Source organism: Ctenopharyngodon idella, chromosome 2, assembly GCF_019924925.1.
Source record: "Ctenopharyngodon idella isolate HZGC_01 chromosome 2, HZGC01, whole genome shotgun sequence".
Taxonomy (NCBI): domain Eukaryota; kingdom Metazoa; phylum Chordata; class Actinopteri; order Cypriniformes; family Xenocyprididae; genus Ctenopharyngodon; species Ctenopharyngodon idella.
The window spans coordinates 6,855,798-6,880,951 of record NC_067221.1 but is presented as its reverse complement, the minus strand read 5'-3'; the positions used below and the strand labels follow the sequence as shown (position 1 = coordinate 6,880,951).

At 35.3% G+C, this 25,154-nt stretch overlaps 2 gene segments (V, D, J or C); both read right to left on the bottom strand.

Annotated features, from left to right (window-relative positions):
- Positions 1–25,154, bottom strand: part of LOC127501352 (T cell receptor delta variable 3-like) — a 71,931-nt gene that overhangs the window by 20,346 nt on the left and 26,431 nt on the right.
- Positions 11,757–12,669, bottom strand: LOC127501208 (T cell receptor alpha variable 18-like). The segment is given in 2 exon segments: positions 11,757–12,363; positions 12,537–12,669. Coding segments are annotated over 2 exon segments (444 nt in total).

Genomic DNA, 25,154 nt, shown 5'->3' with positions numbered 1-25,154 from the left:
GATGGGGACCTATATGTGCTGGTTAAAAACCCAGACACACCGGCACATTCTGGATCATATAAAACTCTACTCCAAAAAGCTGAAGAAATAAAAATAAACTAAACGAAAATATATGCTCTGCTTGAGTAGAACTTTGCAGCTTCATAACTTGCAGGTTCATCTTGAACTTTAAATGATGTGATTCTTCATGGTTCCCCAGAAAGAGCATTTATTGCATATTACTGATATGCTTCTCACTTCTTCTCACTGATATGTGAAATGTTATTTTATAATATGTTTCTACTTGGTTTATAGTGTTGCTTTGGCAAAGTTGGAGAGTTTTTATTTATTTAGCATGTTTTTGTGTGAGTGTTGAGTGTGTTTGAGTCACAGTGGTCCTCAGAGCACAGTAGTACACAGCAGAGTCAGACACACACACATCCTGGATCATCAGAGGAACTGATCTTGATGTGGAGTCCAATGTTGCAGAAAATCTCTTCTTAAAATCAGGCTCAATAGTTTCTTCACCATATATATATTTATTCAGAATAAATGTTGGTGATTTGTTTGGTAGCTGTTTGTACCAGAAAAGATAAACATTATTATCTGCAGCTTTGGTAGAGTAATTACACATTAAAGTTATTTGATCCTCTTCATTTGCAGTCATTTCTCTTGAAGGCTGTTCAACTCTGTCTTGCCCCCAGCACACTGAAAAATAGATTTAACTATTGCTCATTTACATATATTAATTAACTCACATATAAACTAAAATAATAAAGTGTAAATTCTTACCAAAAATCTGTGCTGTGAGGAAAAGAGTACTAATCAGCCATTTTTCCATTGCTGAGATAAAGATATTAATATTTTAACATGTATTCTGTCTCTCTGTCTTAGATCTGACTGAAGCTCTCTGTTTCATCTGTGCTTCTCTTCTCTAGATATTTCAAGTCTTCAAGCGTTCACATGACTCATGTCTCTTTGATGACACTTTGAGGAATGCTGCCTCCCTGTGGTGAATTTGGGTATTTCTAACATTTTTAACCAAAGTGACTTACAAATATGAAATAAAATCAGAAACAGTAAACCAAAGCAGTAACACAATACACCTATCATGCAGAACCTGATTTCACCAAGTGCAACATGTTCCTGGATCAACATTCCAATCAACCAATCAGATTTGAAGGTTTACAGTTTATGTCAAGTTTAGGCTTAGAAGTAGGGTTAGTTGCTTGCAGCAGAGGAGATCTCCAGATACACACGTTTGATCTCTTTTGTGGCTTGTTTTTCTTTTCTGGTCTTAGTAGAGAACCTGCCATCTACCTCAGAAGCCTCTTTCACACTCTCTTTTTTAAGCACAAGTAATTGAGGAGCTGATCCGAGATACTGACGGTACCAGAGAAGTGAATCTGCAGATGAATAACTGCAGGATAATGTAACAGTTGAACCCTCTGCAGCAGACTCTTCAGTGCTGTCTGGTGTGATTTCATCTCCAAAACTCACACCTGAAAAGAGCAAAATATCAACTTTTAATGTTCAAATAGTTTTAGTTTTGAAATTGATTATAGTGATCAGTGATTTGAGATTGTATGCATACAGAACATCAAAAGCTATATTACATTTTAATGTTTTATTTGTCGTGAAAAAAGTCTACATTTAGGATGTAATAAATATTTTCAATTAAATAAAAAGCTCATTTAGCATTTAAGAGAAAATTATTTGAAAAAAAAAAAAGTATATGTATATTCTCAAATTAGAAATGCACATACGTACAAAACATACGCAAATACACTTACATGCCAAAGAAAATCTTCACATACACAGTTTAAAACCAAGCATTACCTTTAATCTAATAAATGTGATATCTGCTCATGCATGTCAAGAAATAATCATTTTTATACAAGCTCACAAAAGAATATGAAGACAATTTTTCGGCACATTAAGTAAATCTAAAATGTATAGTGATGAGTGGATGTACTTTAACAAAATTGCAGTGCTCTGATGTTTTATCATATATTGGTTCAAGCACTGACCCCTTATTTCAATTCGATGAACTAAACTAATTCTAGCAGAGCACTTGACATTGTTATTGTACTTGGGTGTATTATTAGAAGAAACTTTCAAAAATAAGACACTCAAAGAAATGTTTTTAAAATTATTTTTTTTGTTATTTATTCCTAAAATATGTTTAATTGTTTGTGATATACAGTCTGTCCACATCTATTAGGATTGGTTTTCATGCTTTGCATATTAATAGCAATCAACAAAATGTTATTTTGATCTCTTTCACTTTTTCTTTCAATTTCCCTTTATAACTTGAACTAAATGTCATTCGTAACCACACACAGGTGTTTCCACTGGTGTAATTATATTATGTGAATTATAGATTGTGGATTTAATGTGGCTTGAGATCAAAGTGAAAAATGAATTTGAGTTTTTGTACAGCTTCACATAGACTTTGTATCACTGGGCTTCTACTTCAAGAGCACAATAATAGAGAGCTGAATCTGACAGAGTTACTCCATTAATCTTGAGTTCAGTGGATGTTTGTAATGCAGTCGACTGAAAGCGAGGATCAGAGGGGTTCCCAGTTACAGTAGCTGATCGGGCAGGTTTAAATATTAAATGCTGAGGTTCACTATTAGGATACTGTCTGTACCAGTGAAGATAAACATAACTGCCATCTGTTTCATATGAGCAGCTGAGGGTCACAGTCTCGTCTTCCTTCTTTATAACGCTAGTTTCTTTATTTGGCCAAATCTTGTCTGCAGTCATCACACCTAAAACTGAGTCAAATTGCATAAAAAATATTTCTTACACTGTTTTTCTGCATCACTAGAATGAATAAAGTGAATCATTTTGTACCTGAAGTCAGAAATAAAATCAGAAACAGGTGTTTTTCCATGTTTTCTACAGATGTGTTCATGTTCTCTGTGCTCCGATGCTAATGCTTTAGTTCAGAGCTCACAGAAGAGGTGTGTCTTCAGTGTCTTCATCTTTGGTTCAGATGCAGGTGATTGGTTGGAAGTGACAGTTTTGAACACAAGAGCCTTGAAAGAAAGAAATCAGAAAGTGTGTGATGGGGACCTATATGTGCTGGTTAAAAACCCAGACACACCGGCACATTCTGGATCATATAAAACTGTACTCTAAAAAGCTGAAGAAATTAAAATAAACTAAACGAAAATATATGCTCTGCTTGAGTAGAACTTTGCAGTTTCAAATCTTGCAGGTTCATCTTGAACTTTAAATGACGTGATTCTTCATGGTTCCCCACAAAGAGCATTTATTGCATATTACTGATATGCTTCTCACTTCTTCTCACTGATATGTGAAATGTCATTTTATTGTAAGAATTGAAAATATCTAAAGATATTTTAAAATGAACAAAGACATTTGCTTTACTGTCTCAACCCCCTCTGTCTTGCTACAAGGGCCATTTGGAAGGCTCAAAAGGTGTTGACAGTGATCAAGCCCTGTAGGCCAAGATGTGTGTACATCGGGGGTCTACAAATGGTCACACCTTTAGTACAGTGGGGGAAGTTTTAATTTCCTGATTGGTCAGTTTGAATGTCTCATATTTTGGTTTCAGTCACATGGTCAAGGAAGGGATAAAAGAGGATTGTAACTGTTGCTCTGGGTCTTTGATTCTTGGCTTTTCTTGGGCACTCTCTCTGGCCCCCTCTCTCTCTTTCTCTCTCTTTCTCTTTCACTCTCTGTCTCTCTATTTCTCTGGTAACTTTTGACATACATGCTGGGTACGATTAATGGTATATGATTTTATCATCTCATACATCTATTTTGTAACTATGTTAAGTGTAACCATAACCAGATATTGTCATTAAACTCTTTCATTTACAAATGATGCGCTAACTAGTTTTGATTTAGTATTAACATTAATGTGCTCCATATTGCAATACAATATTGTCACACTATAGCAACGCTCTCCCACATATTTTGCTATTGTAACTGCGCTTATTTCTGTCGTTGGTATAAGTTGCAGTGGGTGGTAATTGAAAAGAAATGTACGGTTTTCTACCATCTTGCTGATAACGTTTCTTTAGTCGCTCGGCAACCCTACAGCCTGAACCCCTGTAGGAGGTCCACCCTTACATTATAATATGTTTCCATTTGGTTTATAGTGTTGCTTTGGCAAAGTTGGAGAGTTTTTATTTGTTTTGCATGTTTTTGTATGAGTGTTGAGTGTGTTTGAGTCACAGTGGGCCTCAGAGCACAGTAGTACACAGCAGAGTCAGACACACACACATCCTGGATCATCAGAGAAACTGATCTTGATGTGGAGTCCAGTGTTGCAGAAAATCTCTTCTTAAAATCAGGCTCAGTAGTTCCTTCACCGACTGTGTATTTATTTAGAATGAATGTTGGTGATTTGTTTGGTAGCTGTTTGTACCAGAAGAGATACGGACTTGTAGCAGTTGTAGTATAATTACACCTTAAAATAACTTGATCTCCTTCACTTGCAGTCATTTCTCTTGAAGACTGTTCAACTCTGTCCTGTCCAAAAGACACTGAAAAAAAGTATGTCATTAACGTGAATTATTTGCAGAGTAAACTTAAACATTTAATAATCTAAATGAAAGTAAACATTGTTCTGTTAAAATGTTCTGAAAAACAGAAAAAAAAAATGTGCTTACCATCATAATGTGCTGCTATGAGACACAGGGAAATCAAAGCCCAGCTAAACATAGTTGTTCTGTGAGGTAAAATAACTGAAATTCACTCAGAGGTGCTCTTAGAGACTCTCTGTCTGTCTCAGAGCTTGATGATCTACTCATACATGAAGAGAGCAATGCTGACCCCTTGTGGAAAAAAGTTAGAAATGACTTAAAATGTGTTATTTTGAATAATTTCTCGTAAAATTAGGATTAGCCTAAAATGTTTTTGAACACATGCTTGATCCCCTCTACCCATAATTCTGTGTGTATGTCGTGAAGCCATTTACTCACTGCATATACCCATGGGCTTCATGCACCTGTTTTGTTGTTGTTGTTTTTCCTGCAGTGTTAAAGTAAAGTTTATCTGAAGGTGTGCCTTGATTGTGTATTGATCGCATTTGTACATGTGTATGAGTAAACTAACACTACACTAATCATGCATTTGTGTTTCATATGGCTCCTTTGAATGGCAAGATGCTTCTACTGTAGGTAGAGGGGTCTGTCTATAATTCAAGATTTAAGGGTCCCATTTCTCCTGAACTGTGGAACACCATAGTGTCATTTTTAGCACAAGCAGGTTTTTGTACAGTGTTCTTGTGTTTCCTGTGACTGTGGGCTCCAGAGCACAGTAATACAGAGCAGAGTCTGATACTGCAGCAGAGGAGATCTCCAGATCCACAGAGTTTTGTTTTTCTTTTCTGATCTTACTAGAGAATCGTTGATCTACAGCAGATGTCTGAACTTGTTTTTCACTGTCTGAGATGAGCACAAGGAATTCAGGAGCTGATCCAGGATACTGACGGTACCAAAGTAAAGACCATGCAGAAGAATAACTGCAGGATAACGTAACATTTGAACCTTCGGCAGCAAACTCCTGTGTTTTGTCTGGTGTAATCGTATCTCCATTACTGGCACCTGCAAAGAAAAGTGAAATGTTAGTTTTCACTCTCAAAAGGCGCAAATATTACGAGACTATGCTGATAAAATGTGAGCATTTCAGTTTTTCAGTCACTTATAGTGCACTTTTATATATTAAGCCCACAAACAAGACCATATATTTAATTATAAAAAAAAATTACATGGCATCTGTATTGTAATAATAAAGGACAGCATTGAATTGATGGTACTTACATGCTAAAGCAGAGATCAGAATAACTGAATGGACTATCATTGTATGTGTGCTTACAGCCTCAGCTTGAATGATCTTATGAAAGTCTCTGTCAGGTTCAGCAAAATACCCTCAGATATACATTAAGCTCCTCCTTCCTCACCATCTGGGAAAAGGAGTGCATCTAAAAATCATTTCATCACTGTCATCTTTTTGAACATGGTTTCCTCATAAAATGTCCCAAAGACTGAGTACCATCTTTTGTTTTAATTTTGTAGTGAAATTAATCTTAGAGTGAAATTGACTAACAGACAGAGGAGCCGAATACGTGTAATGTACTGTATAGATGCAATATTGTGTGTCAGGTTTTTGTACAGTGTTCTTGTGTTTCCTGTGACTGTGGGCCTCAGAGCACAGTAATACAGAGCAGAGTCTGATACTGCAGCAGAGGAGATCTCCAGATACACACGTTTGATCTCTTTTGTAGCTTTTGAAAACAGATGAAGATCAGGCTCAGATTTGTTTGAATATTCAGTGACAAGAAGTAGGAACTCTGGTTTTGCTCCAGGATACTGCCGATACCACTGGAGAGAGTTAACACTGACACCACCAGTTGTACTGTAGTTACAGAAGAGAGTCACATTTTCACCCTGAAAAACATGTTTTTCTGATGTGAATGGTTGTTTATTCTGGAATACATGAGCCAGATCTTTGTGGAAATATGATCTATGAATGTCATAACAACAATTCATAATACATTATAACAAAAATGTTCATAGTAAATGTTTGCATTAGCAGTGAGCAGCACTTTAAAGTGGTATACCATTATATCTTTACTGATGTCACACCGATGCATTCAAAGAAGAGTAAAGCAGTTTTTGTTAATTATTTGTTTATTTATAAAAAAAAATTTAAAAAAATAACATAGAATATGCATATTGAGGGAAACATCATGTTAAAAACTGCACGAGTCCGAGCTCTTGGTTCTTGTCAGGATGTTGAAGTGTTTCAGTCTCAGTGGGCTTCAGAGCACAGTAGTAAACAGCAGAGTCAGACACACACACATCCTGGATTGACAGAGAAACTGAGCTTGAGGATTTGTTGAGATCTGCATGAAATCTTTCCTCAAATTCTTTTTCACTGCTGCTTGATCCAGTTGAGAGCATGTAAACTGGGAATCCATTGGTTTTCTGTTGGTACCAGTAAAGATAAGGGTATTGGTCACTGGTACTGTAAGTGCAGTGAAGTGTGACCACGTCATGTTCAGACGCTGTTTGAACTCTTGTTGGCTGATCAACAGAATCTTGTGTACTGCACTCTGTCAGGAAATATAAAAGGAAAGAAACACATCAGTTTTCAAGAGTATTCTGATGTGAAGATAATAAGGAATAATTCAATTTAAAAGTAAAGTTACTTTACCTAGAACTGCAGGGAATATAAACTCTTCAGCCACATTAACATAGTTTACATACAAACATATAAAACTGCAAACGTGATATTAGTGAGTTATGATGATGATGAACATGAGCCAGCCTGAGTTTAGATTTCACTGTGACTATATGTTTGCACAGGTTAAACACATATAGGAGGAGCTTGAATGCATAGTAGGCTACAATCCTGCCACAGTGTGGCCAGTTTCTGCAATTACATTAAAATAAAAACAGAAACCCCTTAAAGCAGAACTGGTTGCAGTTTTTACTGTTGGACTTTTAATATCTTTTAATTTATTTGTAACATACACAATTTTCAACATTTACTGTACGATCTCAAAAGTTTAATTCTAAAGGTTAAAAGGATCAGGCCTACCTTTAATTTAAAGTAGAGGAATTTGCTGACTAAATGTAAGTTAATTTGATGCTGCATTCATGGAATGAAACAATATTTTTATGCTTTTAATGTTTTTTATGCTTTTAAAGTCTTTATGCCTTTAATGTTTTAATGTTTATGGTTTTCTTTTATGCCTTAACTCTACTTCACACAGGTGTTACCACATATTTTATTACATTTAGAGCTGGATAGATTGTGGTTTTGATTGTGGTTTTCACTAGATCGGTTCAAAGTGAAAAGAGCTTCAGGTTTTTGTACGACATGTTTCATGTTTTGTATCACTGGGCTCCAACTCTTAGAGCACAATAATAGAGAGCTGAATCTGACAGACGTACATCAGTAATAGTGAGTTCAGTGGATGTTTGTGATGTAGTCGACTGAAACCGACGATCAGAGCTGTCTGCAGCACTCAGTGATCGTGCTCCTCTATATGTTAAAAACAAGGGTTCTGCATGTGGATATTGTCTGTACCAGTAAAGCCGAACTTCATCACTGGTTGTACTATATGAGCAGCTCAGCTTGACAGTTCCTCTTTCTTCTGTGATAACATTTTTCTCTTTATCTGGCCAAATATTGTCCCCAGACACCAAACCTGTGAACAATAAAGCAAGGCTGACCAAAAACATTGCAAACACTGAAAATGCAAACAGTAAGAATTTGTCAAATAAGATTGTTAAATCATTGTTTTTTTTTTAGGTTTTCCAATCTCTACTGTTTCATCATTTACTGAATAATGAATGTACCTGTTCCCATAATTACAATCATCAGAAAGCATCTGTCCATGTTGAATCAGATCAGCAGTTCTTTGTTGAGTCTTTCGATGTTCTGCACTGTGTGTGAGACACCAAAGGACGTAAAGACACCCATGAACTTCCTGCTCACTGTCACATGATGTCTGTCTATCTGTCTAGGCCTTTAACAACAATTTTAGTAAAAAAAACTTTCTTTATCAAAATTGCCAGAAAATTCTACCGTCTTTTCTGTCCTTCTGAGATATAGACAACATGACATATGTGTATTGCCTGAAATGTTGTTAATATTTTATATTCTATTATGTCATGTTTGTACTATTTACATTATATCATCCGTGCAGCTGCTGTTTTTCTCCTTAAAGGAAAGAAAGAAAGAAAGAAAGAAAGAAAGAAAGAAAGAAAGAAAGAAAGAAAGATCCAGTTACAATCACTAATGTTTTTTTCTAATTGATCTATGATTATTATTTGAATATTTGAGAATATACAGGTGCTGGTCATATAATTAGAATATCATCAAAAAGTTGATTTATTTCACTAATTCCATTCAAAAAGTGAAACTTGTATATTATATTCATTCATTACACACAGACTGATATGTTTCAAATGTTTATTTCTTTTAATTTTGATGATTATAACTGACAACTAAGGAAAATCCCAAATTCAGTATCTCAGAAAATTAGAATATTGTGAAAAGGTTCAATATTGAAGACACCTGGTGCCACACTCTAATCAGCTAATTAACTCAAAACACCTGCAAAGTCTAGTTCTGTAGGCTACACAATCATGGGGAAGACTGCTGACTTGACAGTTGTCCAAAAGACGACCACTGACACCTTGCACAAGGAGGGCAAGACACAAAAGGTCATTGCAAAATAGGCTGGCTGTTCACAGAGCTCTGTGTCCAAGCACATTAATAGAGAGGCGAAGGGAAGGAAAAGATGTGGTCGAAAAAAGCGTACAAGCAATAGGGATAACCGCACCCTGGAGAGGATTGTGAAACAAAACCCATTCAAAAATGTGGGGGAGATTCACAAAGAGTGGACTGCAGCTGGAGTCAGTGCTTCAAGAACCACTATGCACAGACGTATGCAAGACATGGGTTTCAGCTGTCGCATTCCTTGTGTCAAGCCACTCTTGAACAACAGACAGCGTCAGAAGCGTCTCGCCTGGGCTAAAGACAAAAAGGACTGGACTGCTGCTGAGTGGTCCAAAGTTATGTTCTCTGATGAAAGTAAATTTTGCATTTCCTTTGGAAATCAGGGTCCCAGAGTCTGGAGGAAGAGAGGAGAGGCACACAATCCACGTTGCTTGAGGTCCAGTGTAAAGTTTCCACAGTCAGTGATGGTTTGGGGTGCCATGTCATCTGCTGGTGTTGGTCCACTGTGTTTTCTGAGGTCCAAGATCAACGTAGCCGTATACCAGGAAGTTTTAGAGCACTTCATGCTTCCTGCTGCTGACCAACTTTATGGAGATGCAGATTTGACTTTCCAACAGGACTTGGCACCTGCACACAGTGCCAAAGCTACCAGTACCTGGTTTAAGGACCATGGTATCCCTGTTCTTAGTTGGCCAGCAAACTCGCCTGACCTTAACCCCATAGAAAATCTATGGGGTATTGTAAAGAGGAAGATGCGATAAGCCAGACCCAACAATGCAGAAGAGCTGAAGGCCACTATCAGAGCAACCTGGGCTCTTATAACACCTGAGCAGTGCCACAGACTGATCGACTCCATGCCACGCCGCATTGCTGCAGTAATTCATGCAAAAGGAGCCCCAACTAAGTATTGAGTGCTGTACATGCTCATACTTTTCATGTTCATACTTTTCAGTTGGCCAAGATTTCTAAAAATCCTTTCTTTGTATTGGTCTTAAGTAATATTCTAATTTTCTGACATACTGAATTTGGGATTTTCCTTAGTTGTCAGTTATAATCATCAAAATTAAAAGAAATAAACATTTAAAATATATATGTCTCTGTGTAATGAATGAATATAATATACAAGTTTCACTTTTTGAATGGAATTAGTGAAATAAATCAACTTTTTGATGATATTCTAATTATATGACCAGCACCTGTATAGCACAATAGTAAAGTGCTGGATGTGAGAGTGACATCTTTAATAATGAGTTCAGTTTTTTATTGTTTATTATTATTATTATTATTGCATTATAATCAAACATGTTAGTATGCAGATACCATGACTGTCTTTGAACAGAGAGATTTGATCTACTGTAATCAGGGCTCGATTTGAGGGTGAATGCAGGGGGATTGCGTCCCCCTTGTTGAAAACAAAAATGACAAAATAGCATCTCCTTTCACATTCAATGTATGTGTTTTACCAGCATATTGATCACTGAGGATTGTTTTGACATGAAATGCCTGTCTAAATATAATTTATTATAGGCTAAAGTTAATGTCAAATTTAAAAATTGGGTAATTGATTATAATATGAAGTGGAATAGTGTGAAATGATAGACTTTCATGTAATCCAAAGACAAGTCAGTAATTATTTAATTTAGGGCTCATGTATTTGCAGTGTTTTTGTGTGAGTGTTGAGTGTGTTTGAGTCACAGTGGGCCTCAGAGCACAGTAGTACACAGCAGAGTCAGACACACACACATCCTGGATCATCAGAGGAACTGATCTTGAAGAGGTGTTGAGATTAGCATCAAATCTCACTTTAAACTGTTCATCAATCTCACCAGATCCGGGAAATGAATCAGTGGTTGAATATGTACAGTTGATTGTTACTGATTCACCTTCAAAAGCAATCTGAACTCTTGTTTTCTGTTCAACACTCTCCAGAGAATCACAGCCTAAAATAGAATTATAAAAACAGTATATTTTCTAATGAAATGTAAAACACACACACACACACACACACACACACACACACACACACACACACACACACACACAGGGAATAGCCTATAAAAATTAATCTAAACCCACACATATTTCATGATGTCACTTACCCCACAAATATGTGAAGAGAATGAGAACCACCCTTTTCCAGTATGTCATTATGTCTGTTGTGCTTTCCAAATGAAATCACTAAAGTCATAAAAAATAAACTGAGGAGTTTTGAGTCTCTTCTTGTTTTTGCGTCTCTGTGATGTAGTCGACCTACAAAACTTTATAGGAGGAGCTTCTTCTGTTGAGATCATCACCATCATCAGGTTTATAGTTAGAAAAGACCTTTATGATTTACATCTGTGTGCTGTAATCATATACATTTTTAAAATATTTCAGAATAATTGCTCTTCCCTTTACCTTTGTGGTTTCTGTATTTGTTAAGCAGGTTGCAGTGGATCCCAGGTCCATTTGAACATCTGCATCATTACTGGTGTGTTTTTTACTGTTTACTGGAGGGAATATATCAAAATCATTAGCGTCATTAAATAATAACATATACATGACTGTCTGTGAGGTCTGTTACCAAATTAGCTTATTTTATTATTATTTTTAACATCACTTTCACTTGCTTTCTCATATCTGTTTATCAATTCATGCATTTATTGATGCATTTCTTTATTACTTCTTTTGTCCATGAGATGTTTAGATGCATTACTGCTACTTTTCTTTCTTTATACCACCACTGTCTGAACTGCTGTATGATATTTTAAGTGTTTTGTGATGCACTGGCCCTTTTCTGAATCTTTAGTTTATGAGGAGATTTATTGTTGAGGATGTTTTTGTACAGTGAGGATGAGTTTCCTGTCACTGTGGGCGTCAGTGCGCAGTAATACAGAGCAGAGTCTGATACTTCAGCAGAGGAGATCTCCAGGCTCACAAGATTGTTGTTTTTATCCACTTTAGGTAAAAGACGAGGAGGAAGAGGGTTACTTGTGGCTCCATGTGGATAAATGAATGCGAGGAACTCTGGTTTGGATCCCGGATACTGACGATACCAGTGCAGGTTACTTACAGCTCCATCATATTTACAGGACAGAGTGACTTCGTCTCCTGCAGATTTAAGCACCTTGTTTTCCAGCGGTGTTATTGACTGTCCAAATGTCTCCCCTGCAGGACAACCATTAAACTTTTGATCAAACTTACCCAAAGAAAGAATCGTGCTGATGCATTAGTCAGTTAAATCAGTTTCAAGCAATATAAAAAAAGAGATGAAACTCCAAACATTGTACAAAACAAGAAAGCATGTGATTAAAGGTCTAGAATCAGTACATTTCTCTTACTTTTCATCAACAATAGCAGAAGCAGAACACAAAGGATCGTCATGTTTGCACTGTAGGAAGAAAAAGAGTTTAGTTTGCTCTATATCAGATCTCCACAGGCTCCTCCTATCTGTCAGTGTAAGAGGATGAGAACAACATTAAAATTACATAAGTTCATGAACACTGAAAACATATGAAACCATAATATACCATAACCATACTATAATGCTGTGCTGTAAGACTATCAGAGCTCATCTAATCATTAAGATTATTTTCTTAATTATAATTTAACTCCTTAAAGAAGAATGAACATCATTAAATGTCAATGTTGAGTGTATATCGCCCTCTTCTGGTCTTTCATAGCTTTCTGCACATAATACATCTTCACAAAATCTAGATTTTAATGGCAATAACCAGATTTATGGTGATATATATTATTGTAACGGTATGAGCAATATGAAATCAGTTGAAACCAACTGTAAGGCAAAACTGATACAAATGTAAATATAACTGATGTAAATCAGATAATGTAAACTGAGTGTTAACATTTAAATGAATATATCCATATATATTTTATCCATATATATATATATATATATATATACATGGATAAAAAGGTTTTTAAAAATGAAATCATAGAATAAGAATAATTATTCTAATACAAATTGAAATTGTATAATGGTGTAATTGATGCTGTTGCACTGTCAGAGTTTTTGTGTGAGTGTTGAGTGTGTTTGAGTCACAGTGGGGTTCAGAGCACAGTAGTACACAGCAGAGTCAGACACACACAGGTTCTTGATTGTCAGAGGAACTGAAGTTTTGCTGAGATTTGCTTGAAATCTCTCCTTGAATTCATCCTCATTTTCTCCAGTGTTAGAGAATTTTTTCAGCATGTACTTGGGGATCCCATTTACTTTCTGCTGGTACCAGAAGAGAGTCGGGTTTGTGTAAGAAGTCTGATATGTACAGTTGATTGTTACATCATCACCTTCAAAAGCAGACTGAATCTTTGTATGCTGATCAACTTTGTCTTGAGATTTACATTCTAAAAAGGAATTGAAATATGAATAAAAATTTTGTCCATTAGCCGCAAGGAATATACACATAGACACGTAAGGAAAATTCATTTTAAATAAGCTATTTGAAAAGAATCATTATTTAATAGCACTACTCACCCCAGATATATAAAAATATGATCACAATGACACTTTTCCAGAGTGTCATTATATACAACTGAAATCACCAAGGATATATTCAGAGATGTTGTGATCTTCTTCCTCTTTCTGTATCTGTTAAAGCAGCAGTAAATTCAAGTCATTTGGTCTGACTGCTGGGAGGAGCCTGTGCTACAGTAAGTGCCAATGAAGACTGTAGTTTATGTAATATATAGTGCTGTATCACTTTATTTTACTTATATGTATAATAATGAATCTTAAGATGTATGTATACATGTATTTGATTAGCTTATATCACTTTTTATTCACTGAAAAACACAGTATCTTATTACACTTTAGAACGCTTGATTCTGATTGGTCATTCGTGGCATTCAGCAGCAGTCTGATATTTCCTTATATTTGCCATCATTCATAGCAACATTGTATATCAGTCCGCTTATCTGAGTAACTGAAACTGGATCTACTTTCATGTCTCTCTTTTATCACAACTCTTGCTCTCTTGTTCCAAACAAACACAACTTGCATCTCAGGCCCTGTTTCCACCTCGTATTGTAAATCATCTTGCAAATGACCTCAGATGATTTTTGTCTTGTTGCTCGGCCAATTGTTCTTGTTGTTGTGGACTTTAAGATAACATAGCTACAGGTCAGATCATAAACTAAATTTGCTAACTTGAACTGTAAAATCGATAACACTTTACAATACACTAATATGCATTAATTCATGCTTAACTAATGCACAGATAATCATGAGTTAATGTATGACTCATGAAGAACTAAACCATTAATTAATGATTACTGCATCAGCAACTAATGAAGTTTCTATATGATTAATAGATTAAGTAATATATGAATTGTTATTAATTAAATGTGTCATACTGTATTAATTCCTTAATAACATATTTTATTAATTAAAAGTGTAAATGAATGTGTTCATTAATTAATTCTTAGTTATTATTAATTAATCATTAACTAATGATTTGTAAATGTATTATTATGACTTTACTTGTTGAGGCACATGACTATTAACTAACTGTTAAGTAATATGTCATTAATGGGTTTTGACAGTTGCACATGCAGTGAGTGTAATGACAGAGAATGTGTTTGAAGGATGGGTAAGTTGGGCTGCACACAAATATCAGCACACCAGAATCTGAACTGCAGATTGATGTTGTACTGTGTTTGAACTGGATGTGACCATTATCGAGTCATGCCGCAATAGCTGTCTACACTGGACATGACAGATCATTGCAAGTCCATTTGTCCTTCATAACAGAAGTGATGTTTTGATGTGTTGTGTTGCGTTGTGCCGCATCCAGTGTAGAATCACTATCACTAATAATAATGGGTTCTATTCTCTTTGTCTGGTCTTGACACAGTGTTATGAAATAGCAGTGCCATGGCTGCATGTTCTCAGTGTTCTGCCTTTGAATCCTAGACCTCAAGCTTAACCTGACACAATCCTGTGCCATGAACAACAGGGTTCTGGATGCAGCAGTTCATCTGGTACAGTGGAATCATGGTTGTAAATGGCTGGAAAATGAAATCCATGGCTTAGTGTTGATGTCAAAACCATAATGACATATTACTTAACAATTAGTTAATAGTCATGTGCCTCAATAAGTAAAGTCATAACATAATGATACATTTTCAAATCATTAGTTAATGATTAATTAAAGCAGACAACTGGAAGTTGAAGTACATGGCTTCAAACCATTGTGGTAATTAACACATTAACTTACACTATTAGTTAATAAACTATGTTATTAAGGAATTAATACATTATGACACATTTAATTAATAACAATTCATATATTACTTAATCTATTAATCATATAGACTCTTTATTAGTTGCTGATGCAGTTATCATTAATTAATGAGTGATACATTAACTCATGATTATCTGTGCATTAGTTAAGCATGAATTAATGCATATTAGTGCACCAGTATATAAAATCCATTTCATATCCACATACCCTTACAAAAAATAAGTATACTTCATGTTCATTTTATTAAGCATACACAACAGTACATTTAACAGTTAAGTTGAATACCAAGAACTGCAACCATTAAAAGTAAATTCCTCAGCCAGATTAACAGATTATAAGAGGCTAATAAGTATTCCAGAGCAGTTTAAGAATATTTAATGTAAAATCTGATATAAAATGTAAACAATTGATATGAACAGCTGCTGTATTGTCAAAGGTAATATTGAGTAACTACTGCCCTCTTATGGTTAACTGCAAGTATTGCACAACTGAAACAGCGCCATCTCATTGTGTAACAAATTAAAAAAATATGACTCACTTTTAGAATGTTGCTTTGTTTTACGTTGTATCATTTTTGTATTTGATTGTGTAATTATTTGTACACTAGGTTCTTTCTCACATTTTTTTCTCTCTGTCTCTCTGTCTCGTCTCTCACTGTAATGGGTTTTTTGTACAGTGTTCTTGTGTTTTCTGTGACTGTGGGCCTCAGAGCACAGTAATACAGAGCAGAGTCTGATACTGCAGCAGACGAGATCTCCAGATCCACGTGGATTTGTTCCTTTTTTGTTACTTTAACAGAGAATCTTGAATCTACTTCAGATACTTTAGGCTTTTTTTCAGTACTGAAGGTGAGGACAAGAAATTCAGGTTTTGATCTTCCATACTGACGGTACCAGAAGAGATCATCTGAACCTCCAGTGGAGGAATAACTACAGGACAACTTAACATTTTGTCCCTCATCAGCACCAACATCTGTTGTGTCTGGTTTGATGGTATTTCCAAAGACAGCAGCTGAAACAGAAGAGGAATGGGTTGATTTATAGAAAGATTTCTTTGTAATCAGGCAATGAATGAATCAATCAATCAATCAATTAATCAATCAATCAGAGAAATACACACCTGCTGAGACACAGAACAGAATAAGTGAATGAAGATTCATTGTACAAGTGTTCACTCTGAGAAGAGTCAGACTGAATGGTTTCATCCACAGTCTCTTTCATCCACGATTAGATCATGTCAGATCTGTGAACTCTGAGTCCCTCCTCTCTGAGAACATCATGTCTATATTTCACACTTGGGGAACTGAAGAAAGAGTCAATCACACTCACTGTTTTCTCTTGTTTTCTCTGTGCTGTGTTTTGTGTGTGATTTTGAAAGATTTTATATAGGAAATATATTAATGTCCTGCAAATTAAAATTCTAAAATTTGCCTTTCAGTTTCCACTGCATTTACAAGAAATGCTATATTTGAAAAGAAATTTCAACTTTCAAATTTCAAATTTCACTTTGTTTATTTAATTTTCCATTCCCAACATGATATTAGATATATAAAAATTTGGTGTGTATTAAGTCAAATTATATCAAGCAGCATTAGGAAAAATTCTGAATTTAAAAAACTGGCTCCCTTTTGTCACAGACACGCCAGGCTCCACCACTCACCAATCACAGCGCACCGATTCCCCAGAGTACTGATCACCTGCACCTGCACCTCATCAGCACCGCAATCACCCACAGTATATAACACCCACACTCACACACAGTCTTCGTCCGGTCTCATTTGCATCAAGACTTACCTGTATGCTTACCTCAAGGACTCCTACAAACCTACTTACCTGTCTCCGGCGTCTCCTGTTTTCCTCGTGTGAATCCCATCTGTGTGCGAGTGTTCTCCTTCTCCAACGTCAAGTTTCTCCAACGTCATTCAAGTTTCCCCGCTTCTACAATCAACAAGGACAGTATTACTTATCTGCACTCTCTCCATCTTCAATTACTTCACGTTATATTCACCTGCACTGCTGTTTCACGATTGCTGGTATCAATAAACATCCTTGCTAGTTATATCTGCCTCAGTCCCTTCTGTGTTGTAACATCTTTCATGAATTTGAATTGAATTGTTCACATCCCACTGGAAACTGAATTGGAATTTGAATTAGAACATCTTAATATATGACAATCCATACAATTAATGTTACACTTTTTTTTTTTTCTTTTTTTTTTTAGGTATCTTTGTTACTGTGTAATTATACATTTAAGTACAGAGTAATATTTATTTAACTAAATGTACTTAATATAGGGTAAGATTAGGGTTTGGTTTAGGCTAGTTGTGTGTAAATGAAATTATTCCTAATTTACAGTTATTACTAGAGTAACATGTGTAACAAGGACACTAAAATAAAGTGTTACCAAAGTTAATATATTAATTTTAAAGGAATTATAAAAACTGTATTACATCTAAGAAAGAGAGAAAGTTTCTGAGAGAGAATGCAGATTAAATGGCCATAAAAAAGTGGTCATGTGGTTTGAACATGTGGAATATGATATGTGGTCATGTTGTTAATGCTTCTTTTCTGAAATTTCTAATTTATGCCTTATAACAATCATCTAATTCAGCCTCACACAGGTGTTACCACATATTTTATTACATTTGGAGCTGGATAGATTGTGGTTTTGATTGTGGTTTTCACTAGATCGGTTCAAAGTGAAAAGAGCTTCAGGTTTGTGTACGACGTGTTTCATGTTTTGTATCACTGGGCTCCAACTCTTAGAGCACAATAATAGAGAGCTGAATCTGACAGACGTACATCAGTAATAGTGAGTTCAGTGGATGATCGTGATGTAGTCGACTGAAACCGACTATCAGAGGTGTGTTCACCACCCTGTGATCGGGCTCCTTTGCGTAATAAATATTGTGGTTCTTTGTTTGGATATTGTCTGTACCAGTAAAGCAGAACATATTGATTATTTGTACTATATGAGCAGCTCAGCTTGACAGTTTCTGTTTCTTTAGTGTATTTTTCTGTCTCTTTATCTGGCTCAATGTTGTCTCCAGTCACCAAACCTGTAAACAATAAAAATGATTTTTGATTTGTGAAAGCAAGTTAGACAAAATGATATTTCAAGCACAATTTACTTTTTACAAAAAAATGCTGTTTGATGCTTTAAAATTGTAATTGTTTATGTACAGAATTGTATTAATTAATAAATACCTGTTCCCACAATGAGAATAAGTATGAAGCATGTGTCCATGTTGAATCAGATCAGATCAGTTCTCTGTTGAGGCTCTCAGTGCTTGAGCTGTAAGTCACTGCAGATCAGTCACAAACACACACAGGAACTTCCTGCTTTATAAAGGCATGGCTTAAATAGTAGATGTCATTTTTCGGTCTGTCTAATTTCCTCTCATTTCTCATGAACATGAAAATATTAACAGATGGAAATATGAAGAATATTTACTTTATAGTTACACAGATATTTAGCTATTTTTGTATATATAACCATAATTTAGAACAAGCAAGAGCTCCATTTGAATGTGTGTGCTTTATATTACATGAGAATCATGTGAGATATTTTAACTTTTGTTACATTTGACAGTATGTTTAATTAAATTGATTTGTCAGCTAGGACAGTAAGACAATATTGGTTTTAATGTGATTCATCTTTATATTGCCAAACATTCACTCACTTTAGAATATATTTTGTTTATATTTGATCACTTTTACAATAAGCTGATCTTTCTTGTCTCTCATTGTAACAGGTTTTTGTATAGATCTGATGTGTTTCCTGTGACTGTGTCAGCATCCTACCTCCTGTAGTTTGTCTCCGTGCCTCTAGAGGTCCCCTGTGTTCCCCGCTGCCTTAGTTCTTCCTTGTGTGTCCTTGTTAGGATTATCCAGGTCACCTGTGCCTTGTTTCTCCTAGGGTATTTTAGTTGTGTTTTTTCCCCTTGTTCCTCACTTGGTTTTTGAGTCTTGGCTGCATGCTTCCTACTTTGTTTCTTCAAGTCCTTCCAAGCGACCTCAAGTAAGGTGTTCTGAGTTATTTGGTTGTTAATGTTCTCTAGTTTTGCTTTCTCTCCTCGTGGAGTTTTTATTTTTCCCATGTGGTTTTTCCATTATCTCTTATGTTATTAATACCTCTGTTTGAGAGGAACTTTTGTTGGACCTTTTTTTTTTTTTTTTTTTTTTTTTTTTTTTTAATAAATCTACATTGCCTGGAGTACTGCCTTGAGTGTTTCGTTTGGGTCCAGCATTACAGCCTCTGTGGCCTAGTGGCAGGTATCTCAACCACCACACCAGAGACCCAAGTTATAGCCCAGCTTGTGACACTGTGGGCCTCAGAGCACAGTAATACAGAGCAGAGTCTGATACTGCAGCAGAGGAGATCTCCAGATCCACATGTTCCCTTCTTGTAATGTTAGCAGAAAATCTTTGATCTACATTAGATGGCTGAGCTTCTTTTACTGAAGATGAGTACAAGAAATTCAGGTTTTGATCTTCCATACTGACGGTACCAGTGGAGATAATCTTGAGCTCCAGAGGCAGAAAAACTACAGGATAATGTAACACTTGAACCCTCCTCAGCAAAAACATCTGTTTTGTTTGGTTTGATGACATTTCCAAATACAGCAGCTGAAACAGAAAAGATACATTTGTACATTTTTAGTGAGATGTTTTTAATAAAAACTAAATTTTAACAGAAATATTATAATAATTAACAGAATAACATACCAGCTGAAGCACAGAGTAGAATAATTGAATGAAGATTCATTGTACAAGTGTTCACTCGGAGAAGAGTCAGACTGAATGGTTTCATCCACAGTCTCTTTCAGACACGATTAGATCATGTCAGATCTGTGAACTCTGAGTCCCTCCTCTCTGAGAACATCTGACAATGAATTTCAAGAAGACAAAGATCCAATCACATGAACTGCTATTATGACTATATGATTGTGCCAAAAACAAGTAAGGCTGAATTGATCTGTGTTCCTTATTTGAGTATATGAATGGTTAGAAAGTTATTGTAATGATTTATTGCATTTGAGGGGGTGTGACAGCTTTCATTTAAAGGATTTTGAGTATTTAGTGATGATTTTCTTCCATTACAGTCACCTTTTAAACATTATTTTGGACTCTTCTCACAACAGCATACCATAATTTAAACAATTTATCTGTCCATCGGTGTTAAGAATAATAAATAATATGCTGTACAATTATGTCACAAGATCTGTGCACAGCCTTTTAATCAAGAAAACACTATTGGATGATTAAAATGATATTGAAATCATTCAATTAAAATAAATCATGTAATCAATGTAATAATGATTGCATGATCATAATGTAGTTCATGATGATTTTATTACAGTTTTTAAATATCAAAAATGCTTTAATCACAGTCACATATATGTTTATGCTTGTGTGTTTTGTATGTGGTTTGACTTCGGTTTTGTCACAGTGGTCCTCAGAGCACAGTAGTACACAGCAGAGTCAGACACACGCAGGTCCTGGATCATCAGAGGAACTGAGTCTGATGACACTTCAGAGTGAAATCTCTCCTGGAACTCAGTGTCCTGATCTCCTCCATATTTGTTTTTCCTCAGCATGTATTTAGGAATGTCATTTTCTCTCTGGATGTACCAGAAGAGGTCTGGTGTTTTTGTTGTAGATGCAGTATATTTGCACTGTAATGTGACTGATCCTCCTTCAGGTTTAGTTACATGTTTATCTGGCTGATCAACTCTATCTGGTCTGCATTCTGAAAATATATTATATTAATGATAAAAATGGTATTATTCAATAAGAAAATAACTTTACATGAAGTATACATACCCTGAATAAATAATGCAAATATTAATGCTTCCAGCCATAGTTGCATTGTTTGATAGAGTGATATCTAAGCAGTTTGATTCAGTCGGTCTGAGAGAGAAGTCTGTTATTCCACACATCGCATATTAATACCGATAGCTGCTTTCCTTTTGAAAATTATTGGTTTCCAGGGGAATATTTCCAGCACATGGGTCTGAATCTAATACAGTCAGATAATATGAACATTACACTTTTCATTGTTTTGTATAAATAAATAATAAACTGAAAACTGTTAATGGATTCCAGGTCAATGATAGGCAGAAACAGAAGTTATTCCTGAATGTTATTTGGAAGCATAATATAATTTGTTTCATTATTTTTTTTAAATGTCTGTTCTTGTTTTTTCATAATCAGTTATTTATTCTTCCTTAATTTACAATTAAAATGTATAACCATTATTGCAGCATAAAGCATAAACAGTGTTATATATACTGTAGGTAAACGTTTACTGTAGGTACTGAACCACTTTTTGATATTCAACAGGTGTTACCATATCCTCTCATTTATAGTCTCTGTGGTTTACAAAAGAGATGTCTGTGGTTTGATACTCATGTGATTGCTGTTGTTCAAAGCAGTAATAGTGTGTGTGAGTTTTTGTAAAGCTTCTCAGGCATTTTGTATCACTGGGCTCCTACTCTAAGAGCACAATAATAGAGAGCTGAATCTGACAGAGCTGCTGCTTTAATAATGAGTTCAGTGGATGACTGGGATGTTGTTGACTGAAACCGATTGTCTGGTATATCATAATGTGTGCTGTATGATCGAGCACCTTTATACAGTAAATATTCTGGTTCTCTGTTTGGATACTGTCTGTACCAGTAAAGTCTAACATAATTGCTGCTAGCATCATATGAACATCTCAGTGTCACAGACTCTCCTTCTCTTCTGATCATATTAGTATCCTTGTCAACTGGACCAATGCTATCAGCAAATGCACCTGCAATAAAATTTGAGAAATCACAATAAACCATCAGCCAGTTTCTCTTGCCAAAAACAGCATGAGATTTTAAAAGTGTAAATTATATCCACCTGAAACTGTAATGGCAATCACTAGTAGACATCTGTCCATGTTGATTCCTCAGTTTAAACAGGTTTTGATAATGGTTTAAGGTTAGCTGTGTATCTTTAAGGTTTATACATGTGCACTAAACTGAATGTGATTAATGATAAAAAACGTTGAATAGATAAACGACTGCAGTGGGAGGGGCTCTGCTGTTTATGAATAGTGTGGGTGTGGTCAGTGACATCACAATCAATGCAAGATCCTTTTTGTTTCACATTGTAAAATATAACAAGGAACAATGTCTGTTTAACTTACATGAATATAGTTATTTCTTTTTTAATTCAGAATTTAATAACTAAATGTAATCAAAACTTTCTTGCTCACCATCTGTGTTTTTAAGGCAATAATAACTTCTCATTAAGTGTAATAAGTGTTTAGGTTCTCAGAGACCTTATTACAGTGGAAGTAATCACGTAATATGTGAGTTAAAACAATTAAAATTAACAGAGTTCCTATATGCAGTTTGGAAAACTTGAGTAATTTCCAGGTTTGGGTAAGTATTGAAAAAAGAAAGTATGAGTCGGAAAATATATTTCTGTTTCCAGACTATTAACCCTATTCAGTTTTCTAAAATATAAAATTAAGAATTTCTAAAAATAAATGTATCATACAAGCAGAGTGTTTTCATGACTGAAGTTTAGTGATTATTTAGTGATTGTCAAAAAGGACTGAATGAATTTAAGGCGCACAATTTCATTATATTTCATTATGTGTGTGTGCCACTCAAACGATCATCTGTTACAAAACTGCTCTGAAGCACAGGTTGAAGATCCAAGTGCAGATTTTATTTAGTGTAATCCATAAACAGGCACAGGGTCAAAAACATTGGCAAACGATGATGGTGCAACATCAAACCACGATTATTAAACCAATGTGTCAGAGGTGAATATGTACATTTAAGGCTTCTTTTCATCATTTTAAGCATGTTATCACTTCAAGAAAACCACTGGAAAAAAACAAAAAAAAAAACTGAAAATTAAAAATATTTTGAGATGACTGAGAATATAATTCAGTTTTGATTATCTACATCACCGTATGGAGTTATGCTGAGGAATAACTTTAAAACATGACAAAGAAACTGCGTTCACCTTATTTTTAACATAAAAGAAACATCCCATACAACAAGTTCTTCTAGTGTGATGTCAAATCCTCTCTTCTCTGCTCTCTTCATGTATTGTTCAGCAGGTGTTACCACATACAGTCGCAGTGGTTTAGAAATATAAATGTGGTGTGATAAATATTTGATAACTGGCTTTTAAAGCAAGAATTTGAGATGTGAGTTTTTGTAAAGCCTCTCAGGCACTTTGTATCACTGGGCGTCAACTCTTAGAGCACAATAATAGAGAGCTGAATCTGACAGAGTCACACTGTTAATAGTGAGTTCAGTGGATGATTGGGATGAAGTTGGCTGAAAACGCTGGTCTGTTTTATCCAGCTCTCCTTCATTTGATCGAGCACCTTGCCTCAGTAAATATGTCGGTTCTGTATCAGGATACTGTCTGTACCAGTAAAGATAGACATAACTGCTGCTAGCATCATATGAGCATCTCAGTGTCACAGACTCTCCTTCTCTAATAATCATATTAGTGTCCTTGTCATTTGGTCCAATGCTGTCAGAAAACACACCTGCAATAAAATGTAGCAATTGCACACTAAACATCAGCCTTTTCCATAAATCAAAACATCATAAAACATAATTTGATCTTTAAAGCATAAAATATATTCACCTGAAATTGTGAGAATCACTATCAGACATGCCTCCATGTTAATAGCTTAGATTAAATATGTTTTAATTGGGTTTTGATCACAGCTTTAGGAGGTTTTGCTGTTTATTATTTTTGAGATTCATACATATGCACAGCTATAAACTTTTGATAAATGAAATCAATGATGTAGATGATGCATGGATTTATTCTGCAGTGGGAGGGGCTCTGCTGTTCATGAATAGTGTGGGTGTGGTCAGTGACATCACAGCCAATCCTCTATCCCTTTTTCTTTCATAATGTAAATATACAGAGGAACAGTGTATATCAATTTAACTGATGTGAATTACTGTAAATGTAATCAATGCTTATCAACATTGTTATGATAAGTTGACTTTTTATGCAATTTATTGTTACTGTGGCTCTTAGAATAATCTACAAGGCAAATTGTTTTCTGATTTGTATTAAACAATCATTGTTCTCCCTTACAGTTCATATTAAATCCATTTGGAACAACTAGTTTATGATTCCCCTTTCTTATTGGATATATTTCAGTTCACATGAGAAGTCAGATAACAGAGTGTTAGTTTTGTGTATCTATAGATTAAGATTTTTTGCCTGATTATAATTTAAACTTTAAACAAAAGTAAAGGTTTCACTTTTTTTATATAAAATGTCACATTTATTTAGCTGTAAAACACATGTACAGCAACTTGTTTTAGTTCATTATCATATCACCCCTCTCTACTCTCTTCTTGCATTGTTCAGCAGGTGTCACCACATTCTGTTATTTACAGTCTCAGTGGTACATGTGGTATTATACACATTTGATTACTGACTTTTAAAGCAAGAATTGTTTGTGTGAGTTTTTGTAAAGCCTCTCAGGCACCTTGTATCACTGGGCGTCAACTCTTAGAGCACAATAATAGAGAGCTGAATCTGACAGAGTCACACTGTTAATAATGAGTTCAGTGGATGTTTGGGATGTAGTCGACTGAAAGTGAGGATCTGGTATATTGTCAAGTCTGCTGTATGATCGAGCACCTTTATATAGTAAATATTTTGGTTC